We start from the raw sequence: 16,763 nt of genomic DNA on the forward strand, positions 1-16,763 counted from the left end.
ATTTTTACAATCTACCCATCTGACAAAGGGCTAATATTCAGAATCTACAAAGAACCTAAACAAATGTACAAGAAAGAATCAAACAACCCCATCAAAAAGTGAGCAAAGGATATGAACAGACACTTCTCAAAAGAAGACATTTATGCAGCCAACAGACACGTGAGAAAATGCTCATCATCACTGGCCATCAGAGAAATGCAAATCAAAAACCACAATGAGATACCATCTCACACCAGTTAGAATGGCGATCATTAAAAAGTCAGGAAACAACAGGTGCTGGAGAGGATGTGGAGAAATAGGAACACTTTTACACTGTTAGTGGGACTGTAAACTAGTTCAACCATTGTGGAAGACAGTATGGCGATTCCTCAAGGATCTAGAACTAGAAATACCATTTGACCCAGCCATCCTATTACTGGGAATACACCCAAAGGATTATAAATCATGCTGCTATAAAGACACATGCACACGTATGTTTATTGTGGCACTATTCACAATAGCAAAGACTAGGAACCAACCCAAATGTCCCTCAATGATAGACTGGATTAAGAAAATGTGGCACATATACACCATGGAATACTATAAAAAGGATGAGTTCATGTCCTTTGTAGGAACGTAGATGAAGCTGGAAACCATCATTCTGAGCAAACTGTCACAAGGACAGAAAACCAAACACTGCATGTTCTCACTCATAGGTGGGAACTGAACAATGAGAACACTTGGACACAGGGTGGGGAACATCACACACTGGGGCCTGTCATTGGGTGTGGGGAGTGGGGAAGGATAGCATTAGGAGATATACCTAATGTAAATGACAAGTTAACAGGTGCAGCACACCAACATGGCACATGTATACATATGTAATAAACCTGCACGTTGTGCACATGTACCCTAGAACCTAAAGTATGATAATAATAATAAAGTAAACATTAAAAGTACTTAAATAAGGCCGGGCACGGTGGCTCAAGCCTGTAATCCCAGCACTTTGGGAGGCAGAGAGAGGCGGATCACGAGGTCAGGAGATTGAGACCATCCTGGCTAACGCGATGAAAACCCATCTCTACTTAAAAAAAAAAATACAAAAAACTAGCCGGGCGTGGTGGTGGGCGCCTGTAGTCCCAGCTACTCGGGAGGCTGAGGCAGGAGAATGGCGTAAACCTGAGAGGCGGAGCTTGCAGTGAGCCGAGATCTGGCCACTGCACTCCAGCCTGGGCGACAGAGCGAGACTCCGTCTCAAAAAAAAAAAAAAAAAAAAAAAAGTACTTAAATAAAAAAGAAACTAGTATAATGTAAACACTTGATACATGACAGCCATTATTGTATTAGTAAGGGGGCAGGGAAATAATCCAGAATTATATTAGGTGTTGTTATGACAAAGTATTTGAAGCATGGATTTTTGGCTAAGTTTGAGTCCTGGCTTATGGATGTATATGGTTGGCCTTGGCAATGCTCAGGTTCTTATCTATAAAATGGGGATGACAATAGTATCCACTACACATCGTTGTTAGGAAGATTCTATGTAATATTCCATATAAAACTCTTAGCATAATGTTGGGCCTATTATAAAGATAATAATAAATATTTCTTATTTTATTCAGTATTATTAGTTTTAGAATAAATTTGATTTCAAGGAACAAAGGACCTACATGTGGCTCCAATTTTACTGTAGGTATTGACAAGCTTTGTGACACAGAATAGATAATTTCAATTGCTCACAGCATTGTTTCTCTTTAAAAAAATAGTTACAATCCTATCTGCTCCTATAACTTTAGAATCAATTGCAAAAGTTAATGGAGCCTTTAAGAATAAAAACTTTAGCAATAATCCCGGGGGAAGAAAGGTGGACTCTGCAGCTGATAAAGCTCTTATATATAAGTATTCAGAGTGGAACTTTCTGTAGGCTTACTCCTGAAATAGATACGGGCTCACAGTCCCTTATCCAAAACTTTGGAGCCAGATGTATGTAGAAATTCAGAATTTTCTGGTTGCAGAAAGACAATATGGTGTCTGCCATTTTATTATGTAATATCTCCAGTGACATCTGAGAAAGTACCCTGTAATCAAACACATTCATGTTTTTATATTAGAAAATATTAATTCACAAGTATTAGGTAGGCTTTAAGAAGCCATCATTAAATACATACCATTCCAGGTCAGATATTGCTGCACAAATGGGTTCAAGTCAGATCAGGTTTTCCCATCAAGTAGGTTTTGAAAAAACTTTGCATTTTCTGTGCTTTTTTGTATTTTGAAGTTGTGTTGAGCATTTGAGGATCTGTCCAGCCATCCCATATACTTTTGTGATTTTCTTTCCCATATACTTTCGGAAAGTTCACTTCTTTGGTACATGGTTCTGAAATGAGAAGATTATATTTAACAGTAATGATGAAACAGCCATTTTAGTGCCAGACATTTGAGGCTGCAAAATCATACACTAAAAGTACTTGGGGGAACTATTTTTGAATTTTAAAAAATAATTGTTGGAATGAGGTTTATGGTTATTTTTGTTGTTGTTCTTCTCCTACAGGAAAAGGAGCCTGTGGATTTCTTAGTCAAATCTCAAGCGGATAGAGAATTTCAGTTCTTTGACCACAATCTGATGGAATCCATTAAAATGGGTGATCCCAAAGTTCATGAATTCCTTAGGGTACTTGCTCTCTGCCACACTGTAATGTCAGAAGAGAATAGTGCAGGTAAGTGAAAAATATGTCTGAATGGTGAGCCTTGTTTTTGTTTTTTAAAATTGAAACTGATATTAAATTTGAAGGATTTACAAATTAAGCATTTGAGCAGTGAGTTTGTTTTTTGTTTTTGTTTTTTAACACAGAAATTGATGTTAAATTTGAAGGATTTTCAAGTTAAAGATAGGACATAGTTTATATCTCATATGTTTTGAAAAAATGTGGAGAGATTTAAATGAAAAAGGAAAGAAATAAGGACAATGGAAAAGTGAGGACCCAAATATGCTAGTCAAGGGATGACATTGTTTTTACAATTGAGCACCACATTTGACCGTGAGCTTCTGGGTAGCCAGGACAAATGGCGAAATAAAATTGAGTCACACATCTCTCATTATTAGTATGCATTTATAATAGATGCAGATGACCTTCAGGCATATGCTTAGAATGAATTTTTCCAGTAACAGAGATAAATTGACCTTGATATTAGAATAGTCTTATTTAGTCTCCATTATGAGAAAGTCCTCACACTTGTGAGATGGTTGTTTGGAACTCAGGGTTCATAGGATAGAACAAAACCAGCTGGGCCACTTAACATTTTGAAGCTATGAGACAGGTAGATAATGGTATAGTGAACTGGCTTCTTGCCCTAGTTGAACCTAATCTATTCCATTTACATGTTTTCCTCAGCCCACTAATTCCTCCTACAAGGTCTTTGGTTCTTTCTCAAATCTGTTTAATTTTATATCTCAATTTTGTTTCTTAAAATCTGTTAAATGTATTGCATATACTGTTTCTGATACTTCCAATATCTAATTTTTTTTTTTTCAGATCTTATTCTGTGTTGTTTCTGTTGGTTCTTAGGCTTTCCTTGTTGTTGTTTTACACTTTTCACTGTGAGCTGACCATTTTACTTTGAACTTAATTTATATAAAGTTTTTGGGTCCAGTCGGTTCCTCCAGAAAGGATTTACATTTGCTTCAATGTTCTAATGTAGGAACATTTTAAACTAAAGTTTCAACTTGATTTCTTTTAGGCCACCTAGATATTGTGAATTCAGAATGCAAATTTAAATGAGAGTCAGTGTTTGATCATAAATTCTCGGCAGATATTTTTTTCCCTTCCAATTATAAGGAAGGTTCTAGTTAGGCAAGTTTTATTCCAAGCCCTCTTCAAGGGGGCATGGGTATCCAGTTTACCCTTATATTGAGAGCAGTCTTTGGGGTACCCAATTTTGAGAGGCCATCTTTCATTGGACTCTCACCTTAGACAGGTACTGGGCTATGCCTTTTTAAATTAAAGCCCAGAGACATTGAAAACCAATGATCAAATTCTCCTGGTTCAGAAAAATGCTCTCAAGGCAAATGCTGGCTAATGTGCTTCTTTAATCCCATAAGTATTTTTTTTTTTCAGTCTCTGAACTGAACAGTTCTTACTTTCTTGCAAGTTCATGAATGTATTTAAGAATATTAAAATGCTTTTATAGTTGTTTGTAGCAGATGAGGTTGGTCCTGACACCCAGTTCACCATGTTACCAGAAGTAGAACATACTATGTTATTTCATGGGTAGATCAAGTAATTGCTTTAAGTTTTTTTTCTTTTGTGAATTTCAAAAATTCATTCATGACTGTTGTATCAAGTGAAACAATACAATACAAAAATTTATAAATGTGAAGCTAATGGTAGCTTCCCTGAACTCCAGTCTCACCCCTACAGAGGCAACCAGTGGTAACATCTGGTGTGTATCATTTCACCCTTTCCTCTGGCTCATAAATATATACATATATTCAAGAATATATCCAAATATTTAGGTGATTTGTTTCTTTTTAACAAAAAGAAATCATAGTATAGCCATTAATATGCAACTTGTTTAATTAACAGTTGATCTTGGACATGACTATAAATCAGGAAATATGGGTCTATCTCTGCCTAATTAATAGTTTTTAAACATTAAACTAATTAAATTTCAAATTAATTTTTACATATAATTATATTATAATTCTATATAAGGGCTTACTTTGTATATGCTGTTTTATAAATTCTATATATGTATATATACATATAACTTATTTTATTCTTTTTATCTCCTCTCCCCTCTTATGCCCACTCCAACTACACATAATATCAGGTAACAAGTATTAGCACCCTTGATTTCTTACATTTCAAGGGATTTCTTGTATGAATTCTCATAAAATGGTCATTAGTGGCAGATTGAAGTAGAATTTGGAGTATCTCTCCATCAGTCTTTAGCTGTATGATCTCATCAAACTCATGTAACCTCTTTCAGTCATAGATTCCACTAGTACAAAATGGAAAGAATAATTTTAATAATCTCTACCTCAAAGGCTGCCCAGAGGATTCTGAGTTAATATATATTAAAATGTTTCAGTTTATGAAACATTCATGGCACATCTCTAGTCACAGAAAATACAAGAAACTGAGCACAGTGAAGAGGCAGACTCGGAAATGGATGTTTTCCTATAAGATGACAAGGGCCACAGCAGTGATATGCATAGAGTCCTTTGGTGTCCCAGAGGACAGATACCTGATTGAGCTGTTGGTAGGTAGAAAAGGTCTGAGGACAGGAAAGATTTTTAGACCTGGTGCTTGAGTTGGTTGTTAAATAATGAGTTGGAGTTGGCATTGGAACTCTATGAATGTTAGCTATTATTGTCAGTATTGACATATTTGTTTCTTTACCTTTTAGGAGAGCTGATTTACCAAGTTCAGTCACCTGATGAAGGGGCTCTAGTAACTGCTGCTAGAAATTTTGGGTTCATTTTTAAATCCCGGACCCCAGAGACCATAACAATAGAAGAACTGGGAACACTGGTTACTTATCAATTACTTGCCTTTTTGGATTTCAACAACACCAGAAAAAGGATGTCTGTCATAGGTATGGTTGGTAGCTGAGACTATTTTTGATCTTTTCATACTGTTTTGGTTATGCTTTTCGAGGATTATTTCACTTTTGGCTACATGCTGAGGTTTGTGATAGTTTTGAAACTTTATGTATAAACTCTTGTGTTCCTCAACCTAGCCTCAATACTGCAGTGACATATAACTAACATTTAACAAGTGCTCATTATGTGCCCAGTACTGTTCTAAATGCCCTATATGAGTATGTACAATATATCAATAAAAATATAAAATATTTTAAAAAATAAACCACAAAAGTGCTCTCCATGAATTAATTTATTTAATTGTCCCAGCAATCCTAATAAGGTAGGAACTTGTATTTATACCCATTAACAGATAATGAAACTAAGACACATTGTATTTATACCCATTAACAGATAATGAAACTAAGACACAGAAAGGTTGAGTAACTTGCCCAGGTTCACATAGATTGAAGTAGAATAGCTGAGATTCAGAGCTAGGAAGTCTGACTGCATAGCCCACTCACTTGTCCACTACACAGTACTGGCTCAGGATGAGTTTCTAAATTGCTTGGCACATGATAGTTGTTGTGAACATCATCAACAGCCTCCTCATTATCATTCATTTTCTCTGTCCGCCTCCATTGCTGGAGAGGACCACCTAATATTGTATTTAGCACCACAACAAATCTGTGCTTTCCTGACTCAATGCTGATTCTTAGTGCTGTGTCAATGTCTCTCTCATTCATATTTAGTGCCTTTTTCCATTTTCACAATAGATATTGTAAACCTCGGCTATTTCCTCAAGTTCTCAACACTGCTACCATCTTCTTTATTCTTGAAAGCTAAATTCATCTCCTATTTCTCTAAGAAAATAAAGGCCCTCAGGAATACACACCATTAACTCTTCTCCCCATCCTCCCCATTCATCCCCAAGCTAGATCTTTAATAATTTACTCTCCTGCATCAGAAAACAGTTGCTCTTCTTCCTTTTCAAAGCTGAAAGTTTTTTCAGTCCCATTCCTTATCCCTCCTTGCTTGCTCCCTTCTTGCTTGCACCTTCAGTTTTTCAATTACTGGGTCCTTCCTTCAGTCCACAACTGTGTTATCCTCCTATTTCCTTAAAGATATTGCTCATATTCTGGTGTCCACTGACTTTGCCACCATATTTTTCTGCTTTCCATCACAGATTAATTTCTCAGGTCGGTTTTTGCTTCTTGCCTTTCTTACTCTTTTCATCCCATTAGGATTAAGTTTCTCCTTCCACTACTCAAGAAGAAATGCTTTCTCAGAGGTTTCCATTCACCTTGTAACTTCCCAGTCCAATGGCTTTTCCTTATTAATCTGTTCATCTATCTATTTTTTAAAACAGTAGTATTTGAGACTGTTGGCCCTGTTTTTCTTGACACTCCTGTTTTGGTCTCTGTAAACTTTCTGGCTCCTGATTCTCTTCTCATCCCATTGTTTTCTTTCTCAAGCTCCTTTGCTGACTACTCTCCTTCATCCCATTCTTCAGTATTGATGTCCTTTTCTGTTTTTAGTTCCTGTGTTCTTCTTGGATGATCTTGACCACATACATGGTGGTGGCTATTGCTTATATTCTGTGACCTTCTTATGCAGCTTTTTAGCTTCAATCTCTTGCTAGAGTCCAAACATACATTTTCCGCCTTCTGTTATGTCTTATCACTGGATTGTACTATAGTTACCTAAAGTTTTATGTCAACTATGGAACTCTCTTTTTCACAACTATAGTTCTTTCTATAATCTGTATTAAAATTCATGGTTACCTCTCATTGTATGCCTATCCATGAACTTTATCATCAATTCTTTTACTGAATTGTTGCAACTGCCTGTAACATGCATGTCCCATTTAAGACAAGAGGAGACTAAACACAAAGATTTTCAAGATTGCCAAAGATTGCCACACAGCTGTAACACAACTTGTTGCACAGTTGGGTAAGAGGCAGATCAAATATGTGAACCCAGGTTTTCCAAAGTCTGGTCTTTTAAGCCCTGTTATAGCTCGTTCACTTTTTTCCATAGCTTTTGTGCCCCTAGGCTAATGGTTCTCAAACTTTAGCTCCCATCAGCATCACCAGGAGGGCTTGTTACAACACAGACTGCTGGGCCCCAGCCTCTAGTTTCTGATTCAGCTGGTCTGAGGAGGGCCCACCAATTTGCATTTCTAACAAGCTTGTAGGTGATACTAATTCCACTGGTCAGGGAACCACACTTTGGGGACCACTTCTCTAGACTAATAGATCCTCAAATACTATCCATTATTTTCCCCAGAGATGTTTGAGACATTTCTCTAACCCATCTCCTTCTCGTCCACTCTCAGGCCTTAACATCTCTAGAATACTCTGTTGTCACCTGTTTCTAAGTCTCTCCTCAGAGGCATCAGAATAATATTTATTAAAATAGCCTCATAAACCCCTTTTTAATAATAAAAGCTTTTTGTCCTTTTTTCCTAATTCCCAGTGCCCTGCCTTAGTTAAGGTTCTTGCCACTGCTTGCTTGTATTGTTGTAATATCTTCAAAATTATTTGCTTTAAATATAATCTTCTATGCTGTCACCAGGGTATTAAACATAGGCCTGATTTTACTACCCTCTACTTAAAAAGCATAGGTGGCTTCCCAAACCTTAAAAGAAAAGTCATTAGTATGATGTGCAAAATTATTTGCAATCTGGTATCAACCTACTTTTCTTCTATTTTCCAAAACTTTGAGCTCAACTAGACTTCACCATCCCTGGATGTGTTGTTGCTGTTATACCCTTTGGACATGCTGTTCCCCGATCTTGAATATTCCTTTCCCCCATTTCTCTTCTTGGAAATGTTCTCTACTACTCATCTGGTAATGTCCAATTCAAATGTTACCCATTTTTCAATTCTTTTTCTCTTCTCCAAATAACCATGTTCTTCTGTGTTCTCCAGAATGCCTTGTTTATAACACCAGTGTCATATTAGTTCCATGACACTCACAACTATTCCAGTCATTAAACTGTGTGCTACCTGAGGCAAGTGCTATACCTTAGTCTTCCTGAACTGCCCAAGGCCAAGTACAGAGCTTGGCACATGATAGGTTTTCTTTAAATGTTTGTGAAATACTACTCAACCCAATACTTTGTAACTTATGAATATCCTACTCATTGTATTTAATCAATTTCTTACCATGTAAAAAGTATATATACATGACAGTAGGATTTTTGTTCTCTAACTACTAGAAACTAGTCTTGAAAGATGGCTCTCACCAGGTAAAAACCAAACAACATCTGAGAAAGTTTATTTTTATTTTTTTGACAACAGGGAAGTCCAGTGCCTGTTGGTGATGACCAGTGCCGCTGATGAGCACACATGCCGTTCTAGGTGATGGCTTAATGTTGTCTCAGCAGGAGCTATCTTCTATTTGTAGCCTCAGGGGAGGTGTTATTGATGTTGGTTTGTCCCAGAGTTGGTTTCTTTTTGCTCTGAGGGTGTTGACAAAAACCTAAAATTGCTACACAAGGAGATGTTTGGCTTTTCCTCAGCATTGGTCACCATTACAGGCTGTGGAGAAATCGCAGCCTAACCGCAAACATCAGATGTTTGCCTTAATGGATCCCATATGAGGAAAGGTAGTGCTCTACCACAGAATGCATGAAGGTTTGCTGGATTTATTTTTATTCTGTTTGGTTTTTAATCGGGAGGAATTTTAAAGGAACTCTGCAAGGGCAGAAAAGTCTTGGCATGATAACAAGGCCAAAAACAATCCTAGTCTCATGATCATCACATGGGTTGGTCTGCAGGAACAACACCCTGATGCGAAGGCTGAGGCATTGCTGCTGTTACTGCTGATCCTCCCTTTTCTCCTCCTCCTTCTTCTGCTTCCTTGTTTTGTGGGTGGGAGCCATTATTCACTAAATCATCAATGTATAATTTCAATGCCAGTAGTACTATCATTCTGAAGAAAGAGCCCTGATTTAAGTCAGAAGTATCTACATAAAAATTGATTTCTATAAAGGATGTTTTTCCAGAGAGAACAGAATCTGCTATATTAGTAAAAAATATAAATGAAAATATAAATGAAAAATATAAAAATAAAAAATACAAATAGTTTTGGAAGGATCAATTCTACTAATTCTGTAAATAGAAATACAGAGATAAAATTCAGAGATAGCTATTAACAGGAACAAGTGACAGATAACCATTAAAGAAGAATAAATTACAAGAAGCTTCTTGGAAGGCTCTTACAAGATCTTACAGATAAAAGTTGCTCAACTCTAAACTTTTTTGAGATTATCAAAGTACACATCACACTGTCATGTGACAGGCATTTCTCTGTGTAGATGTATGAACAGCTGCGATATGGCAAAATAGAATTATTTACCACCCTTCACAGTGCTGCTGTTGTGATTAACTGGAAGCCATTTGTGACATTTTTCTTTCCTTTACATCACAAAGGCATAGCTTCTGCTTTTGATAAATTGTGCACAATGTTGGTTCATCTTAATTAAGTAAATATTGATTTAAGTGCCCCCTATGTTCCAGGGCCTTCAGGCTAGGGGAGAATGTGAAAAATTGAAAGGTAGTTCTATGTGGCTGCATCCAAGAGAACATGGTGAAACAGACTGGATAGCCCAGCTCTTAATAAGCTCTATATGCCTTGTCAAGGAGTCCAAACTTCATAGAAGGGAGAGGGAAGCTATTGCATCATTCTAAGCAGCAGCGTGAAGATAACTGTAGCTGGAATATGCGGAAGAGTCTGGAAGGAAGCAGTCCTGGAATGGGTAAAACCAGTTAGGTTAAGGTGATTTTCTAGGCAAGAGAGAAGTGGCAGAGAGAAATCCATGGCTTCCCTTAGATGTGTGGTTGGTGGAGGGAGAATTGTGAGTGATGCCCAGATTTCTGGTTTTGGAGACTGAGTGGATGGTGAAGCTGATTACTGAGACTGGGGATATAAGAGGAGTAGCTAATTATTGGAGGAGGGTAATATGTCTAGTGTGAGTTTGGTGTGACTGGGCATATCCAAAAGATGTTCAATTGGTGGTTGGATGTGCAGGTCCGAATGGAGTGCTAGAGATGGATTGGACAGGATGTACACATTTGAAAACAGCCTGGTGATGGAACCTGAAGCCATAGAAATGAATGCAGTTGCCCAGGGACAGTATGAAGGATGGGAAGATGAAAAAAGACCCCGAGTAAATCTCTGAAGAACACTAATGTTTAAATGGAAAGCATCGGGAGAAGGTTTTATAACCTAAAAACTGTAATCTTTGTCCAAGTTCTGGCCATATGTTATTTTGACCATTTAAAACTATGTCCTTTTTTAGTTTATTTAAGAAATACTAACTTCTGAAATGACTTAGATTTAATTAACTTTGAACAGACATGACCAGAAGACTTGGAAGGAAAGAGATATAAAACTTGCTGCTAAAGCAAATGTTTAATGAGTAAACTTAAGCAGGATTCTGTGAAATTGGATTTACACAAAATCAAATTTAAAGGGACAAATACTAGGTTAAGAGAAAGTATCAGGGATGGAAAGCATTTATTGAATCAGAAAATTGTACAGCTGTAAAGGACCTTTGAAGTTAGATTGTTTAAACATCTCCTTTTTACATGTAGAAACTGAGATATGGCAATGGTAAGGGATTTACACAAATCACAATCAGTCTGTGATTCTTCCAGACCAGTGACTCTAAATGTGTGGTCCAGGGAACCTTAGGGAACTTTGTGAGTTTTCTGGAGGATGCACAAGGACAAAAATATTTTCATTATAATATGACTATTATTTGTCTTTTTCATTCTTTTTCTCATGAGTATACCATGGAGTTTTGCAGAAGCCACATGACATGTGATGTCACAACAGAATGAATGCAGAAACAGATATGGGTATCCAACCCTCTTTTATTAAACTAGGTGTTACAAAGATCTGTAATCATGTAAAATAATGCCAATCTCCAAACTAATTTTTTTTGGAAAATATAGTTTTTTTGTAGAAATGTTATTTATGTTTATATGTTAGATTTATAATAATAATTATAGTAACTAGTGTTATAAAACTTGATATAATAAAATTTCTCATTTTTAATTTCTAATATGGATATTGATAGATAAAACTCACTAAAAAACTTTTTAGGATCCTCACTCAGCATTGAAGAATTATAAATAAGGTCCTGAGACCATAAGTTAGAGAACTAATGTCCTAGTCTAGAATACAAAATACAGGCAAATGTGGATTATTCATCCTTTGCCTTTATACCTCTGGTGATGGAAGGGAGAAAATATAAGGGAAATTATTAAATTGGATTATTGTACAAGAAAATCAAGAGAAAGTCTTTCCCAGGATTAAGCTTTTCCCCCCTGGTTTAACAATTAGATAAATTGTATATGTTTTTCTCTCTCTTTTTCCCCAATGTAGGGGATTAGAGCTAGAGTACAAGAAAACCCAAATGAATCCTGGCACTTAGGCAAACTAACAAAGGCTCTTAAAACAGAAGACAAGACCTAGACAAGGCCCAGTCCTAAAAAGTTTCTTGGGTACATTATTAGATCTATGCAAGCCGGGAGGAAACTAGAATAGATAAGTGTTGACTAGGGATAGAGGGGAGGGTAACATTGTATTTTGGTTTTTATATTTTTTTAAACTAAGCTCTAAATTTTGTATGCCATTTTCTATGGCATTACATTAATAGTAATTAATAGTAAACATTTATGTTAACCTTTTTTGAGGCATCCTCTTCATAGAGAAAAGGGATAATTGAGTAGAAAGCGTGTAATGATCGTTGACTCAACAGATGAAGCCTACGAGGGTAAGAGTATTCAGATCATGAAGTTGTGACAAAGGCAGTTGTCTTAAGTTGTAGGCAGTTCTGGGAAGAAATACACAGCCATGCCATTTATTCATTCAACGAATAATTATTAACTGGCTACTATGTGTCAAGCTGTACAACTAAACCTACAAAGTTAGGCCAAGTGTTCTGTGGTTTGAAAGAAAGGTTTGTCTAACAGCAATATGCTGGGAGTTGTGGTTGGGAATGGAGTTGAGGGTAGCCTAGGAAGGGCTGTCAATCTCAAGCCTGTGGGGCAGGTTAAAAACACAGTACTACTGATATAGACTTCCAGTGGGAATGAGGTATAGACTTTATTTTTAAAAGCCCCTCTGTGAAGTGTGTTTTCAGTGAGAATTTGTGACCCAACAATGAACCACCAATAATTAATGGACTTTTCCAGAGTAAAAGGGATGAAGAAATATGTCAGCAAGGGCCAAGAAAAAATGTATAAACCATGACTTTGAATGGCTAGAATTGCATATGGAGATGATTTGGCATAACACTGATATTGATTTGAACAGCAGGTCTTGAATTTCATACTAGGAGACGGGCAAATAAAGCTCTCAATTCTGCTCAATATGGAGATGAAGACTTAATTTAGATGTATCAACCCTTCAGAAATAGTAAGCAAGGAAAACAGGAAGGTCATATGCTTCAGAATAAAAACACTTGTTTCTGAATTCGGGAAATCAAAGATTCCAGTAGATGGAGCATTTCTAAGTTAATAAATGAGAATAAAGCCAAGTGACTTAGGTAATGACCTAACCAAAGGCACTGAGTGTCTTACTACTGGCTAAAACATTATGCCCATTTCCAAACTGCCAGGCTGGAGGTCTGGGAGAGTCTAATTTTGATGTATGTCATTGATTATAATCTGCTTTTCCAAACTTTTTTTCTTTTCAGTTCGAAACCCGGAAGGACAGATAAAGCTTTACTCCAAGGGAGCAGATACTATTCTGTTTGAAAAACTTCATCCTTCCAATGAAGTCCTTCTCTCTTTGACGTCAGACCACCTCAGTGTAAGTGCCTCCGTCTTAAGGTTAGCACAATGGCCCTTTTGCCATCTCCTATGGTTAGGTCCTGTTTAGAAAAATAGCAGCTAAATGATTTGACTACAGAAATAGAAAGCATCTGGAAAGTGGTTCCACAGGAAGCTGTGCCAATGATTGTCTGGAAATTGGCACAAGGACCCCCGCGTTCTGCCCTGTTGGAAGTCCAGTCAGTCTCACTATAGGTGGAGGAACACACAGCAACTGAGCAGTAGCCACAGAATGCGGGCGTCTGGGGAATCTGCTGTAACTCCCCTGCAGCTTCATGTTGCTCCTCTTGGAAGACTGGACTAGTTCTGGAAAGAGGAGCCAGAGAGCTCCTTTTCCTTGGGTTCTGATGTGTTTGGTACCAGTGGAATATCTTATGATTACTTCCAGGGAAAGTTTAGGGCTGTGTTTAGATTGTGAGAGGAAAATAGTCTCTGGTGCACACTTTCTCCTCTAAGGGTCTTTTTATTCAGGTTGTAAATCATGATGAGTCCCTTGTGTGCCCTCAGACACCCACTTTGTGTATTCTGAGACCAGCATAATTTCTTTACAAAAGCTTTCTGAAAGAAGTAAGGGTGATTTTTGGCACTTTTCTGTTAAATGCCAAAAAGTAAGGGAATGTGAATTAATATGAGCATTACTTGTTTTAAACCTGAGATTCACGTGTGTCTCTAATATTTGTCTGTGGTTCCATTTAAGGCCATCTGGTCAAAACTCGCATTTTCTCATTGGTTTCTTTCCTTTAAGATGTTATTGAGTATTCATGTTCTTTGTCAGACCCTATATTTAATACAAAACATTCCCTGAATCTTTAAAAAGCAAATAAACAAATAAAATAAAAAATCCTCTGCTTTACTTTAAATTTAAAAAATGATGGTTTAGTAATATTGGTTACAAACATAGCTATTGTTTTTGTCTTTCCAATAGAGAATTCTTGATTTTCTTTTAATCTTTTCCAGGAGGCCAGCATGGTCTTTAAAATTTATTTTAATGAAAACAACACTGGAATCATAAGTATCTGACTTTTTGCCATTACTCAAACACCAAGGCCCTGGGTTTTCATATATTCTCCTTTGATACTAAACTATAGGAAGCCTAATTTGGTCTTTTTACATTTCTCTGCAAAATAATTTTTTTTCAGGTAATATAAATTTGACTTGCTCTTTGCTTCATTCACTTTGTTCATTTTGACTTCTAGATTCTGAGGTCCTAAATGTTTATTTAATTACTGATTTTGAATTGTTTAATGATAGGAAAAGACCTTAATCAAAGGCTCATTTAGGATTGAATTTGTGTTTCATGCACTAATTAAATAACTTAAATCATCTGTTTCCTTTTGTAATGTCATCTTATTGTTCATTCACTTTTGTGCAGAACAGAGAGGAAGGCAGTGGTAATGCCCAGTGGGGTTGCAAGTTAAAGGCAAAAAAGGGTTTGTGTGAATTAAGAGGACAAAAGATCATTACAAGACAGTAACTAGATTTTCAGATCAGTAGGGGATCCAGTGGTGGTCTTGAAAGGCAGGGCTTGCAAAATGTGATTCCAATATCCAAAGTGCTACCAATTGCCTACTAAATAAATTTGGATAATTTTTCTCAAGATCTGTCTCGGGTAAACCATCTCATTGCAGTATGCATTGACTTTTCTGTTTACCTAATTACAGTATGTCACGGTTTAACCTACGCCTGGTTATAAACCTATATGTGTACCATAAGCCAAAACACCGCAGAGGAGACATACACAATGGCAATGCCCAAAGGAGCAGAAATGGCCATAAAAATGCTTTACTTGCAGTGTAGAGGCCCATAAAATGACCACTGGAAGCACAAGCGGAATGGGAGTTTTTGAGCATTTCCCCCAAAGCAATCTGCATATGTTTCTAGTTACCATGGCTGTGTGAGACACTTAGCAACTACCAGTCTCCTCTATTTCTTTTCCCCTACTGTTAGGATAAAGCACCAGAGGTGTTGTTTGAGATTGTCAGGATACAGGATAAAGGAAGAGTGTGGTTCCCCTATCAGTTTGACTAATTCAGTACTAAGTTCATAGAATATAGCTTCTAAAAATAACACTATTTTTTGCACTAAGCTGACTTGATGATGGTGTCTTTAAAATTGCAAACAATTTATTATTATTAAGATAAAACTTTAATATAGCAAAAAATAAAAAGTTTCACAGAGGAGTCTAGAATGAAAAGTGAAGGTCAGCCTCCGTATTTAGTCCTGCTTCCCAGAAGCAACCACTTATATTAGCTTTTCTTCCTTTCTCTCCCCTTTTGCCCTAGAAGTTATGGTTATAACCTTAAGTAATATGCTTAAACTTCTAATATCTGACTATTTAACATCTATTTATTTATTTATTATTTACTTTTAGCTTTTTATTGAAAAAAGCTATGAAAGTTTTCAAGCATATACAAAAGTAGGATTCAGTTAGTTTTAGGCATAGCATATCACTAGGGGGAATGTGACAAGACTTTGGTGGGATGTCATGTTGTGGTTCCTGGAGAGAGCCTCCTGCCTTTGATTTGAGAACTATGGCTTCTCCAAGAGTCCTTTCCTCTTCACTGAAAGCTGAGGTCCGTAAAACACACTGGGTCCCTCTCATGGCCAGAAATGCTTCCTTCTGTAAAGGACAGATTGGAAACAAATATGTATTGCCATAAATGAGTATCTCAAGTCATGGGTGTCATTGATCACCTCTCAACTAGGATACTTCAGCGGGCTTTCAACTGTCTTTAGGGGGAAGTCTTGCTCCCCTGCATGTTTTAACCTCATAGAAATAAAATGGAAAATACATACATTATCTCCCATTTCTGAGGAGACTAAACAGTTGAGAGTAAGGATAGCCAAGCAGTGCTCTTAGGACAAAATGAATTTGAGTGGAACATTTCTTACCAATTATTTTTGTTGTTGTTATTTCTGTGCTTATTGTTTCTTTGATGGTTCATGAGTCTATGTCATCTCTGGCAGGAATTTGCAGGGGAAGGCCTTCGGACCTTGGCCATTGCACACAGAGACCTGGATGACAAGTACTTTAAAGAGTGGCATAAGATGCTTGAAGATGCGAATGCTGCCACAGAAGAGAGGGATGAACGAATAGCTGGGTTGTATGAAGAAATTGAAAGAGATTTGATGGTATGAGTTTAGAAGCATGATGATTTGTGTTTACAGGAAAGATAATATGTGTTTAGAGATTTAGCATAGAAATAAGCCATTGGCTAAATCATCTTGCATACAGCAGATGTTTCTCTTTCAATTACTGAATCGTGCTTTATAGGTTGGCTTTGAGTTTTCCACGTATGGTCCTAGAGAGCCTAGAACTGTATTTCTATTAGCAGTAGCTTAAGCAATTGGAA

The 16,763-nt window shown here is 36.9% G+C and overlaps 1 protein-coding gene across 4 annotated transcripts in view; it reads left to right on the forward strand.

Moving 5' to 3' along the window:
• LOC105490532 (ATPase phospholipid transporting 8B4 (putative)) overlaps nt 1–16,763 on the forward strand; it is a 276,940-nt gene that overhangs the window by 181,699 nt on the left and 78,478 nt on the right. For all 4 annotated transcript variants that reach the window (XM_024795544.2, XM_011756284.2, XM_011756282.2 and 1 more), the window contains 4 exons: nt 2,528–2,693; nt 5,386–5,574; nt 13,275–13,390; nt 16,378–16,542. In XM_024795544.2, coding sequence (XP_024651312.2) covers nt 2,528–2,693; nt 5,386–5,574; nt 13,275–13,390; nt 16,378–16,542 — 636 coding nt within the window. The remainder of the gene's footprint in view (nt 1–2,527; nt 2,694–5,385; nt 5,575–13,274; nt 13,391–16,377; nt 16,543–16,763) is intronic.

This window comes from Macaca nemestrina, chromosome 7 (genome assembly GCF_043159975.1).
Source record: "Macaca nemestrina isolate mMacNem1 chromosome 7, mMacNem.hap1, whole genome shotgun sequence".
In the NCBI taxonomy this organism is placed as follows: Eukaryota; Metazoa; Chordata; class Mammalia; order Primates; family Cercopithecidae; genus Macaca; species Macaca nemestrina.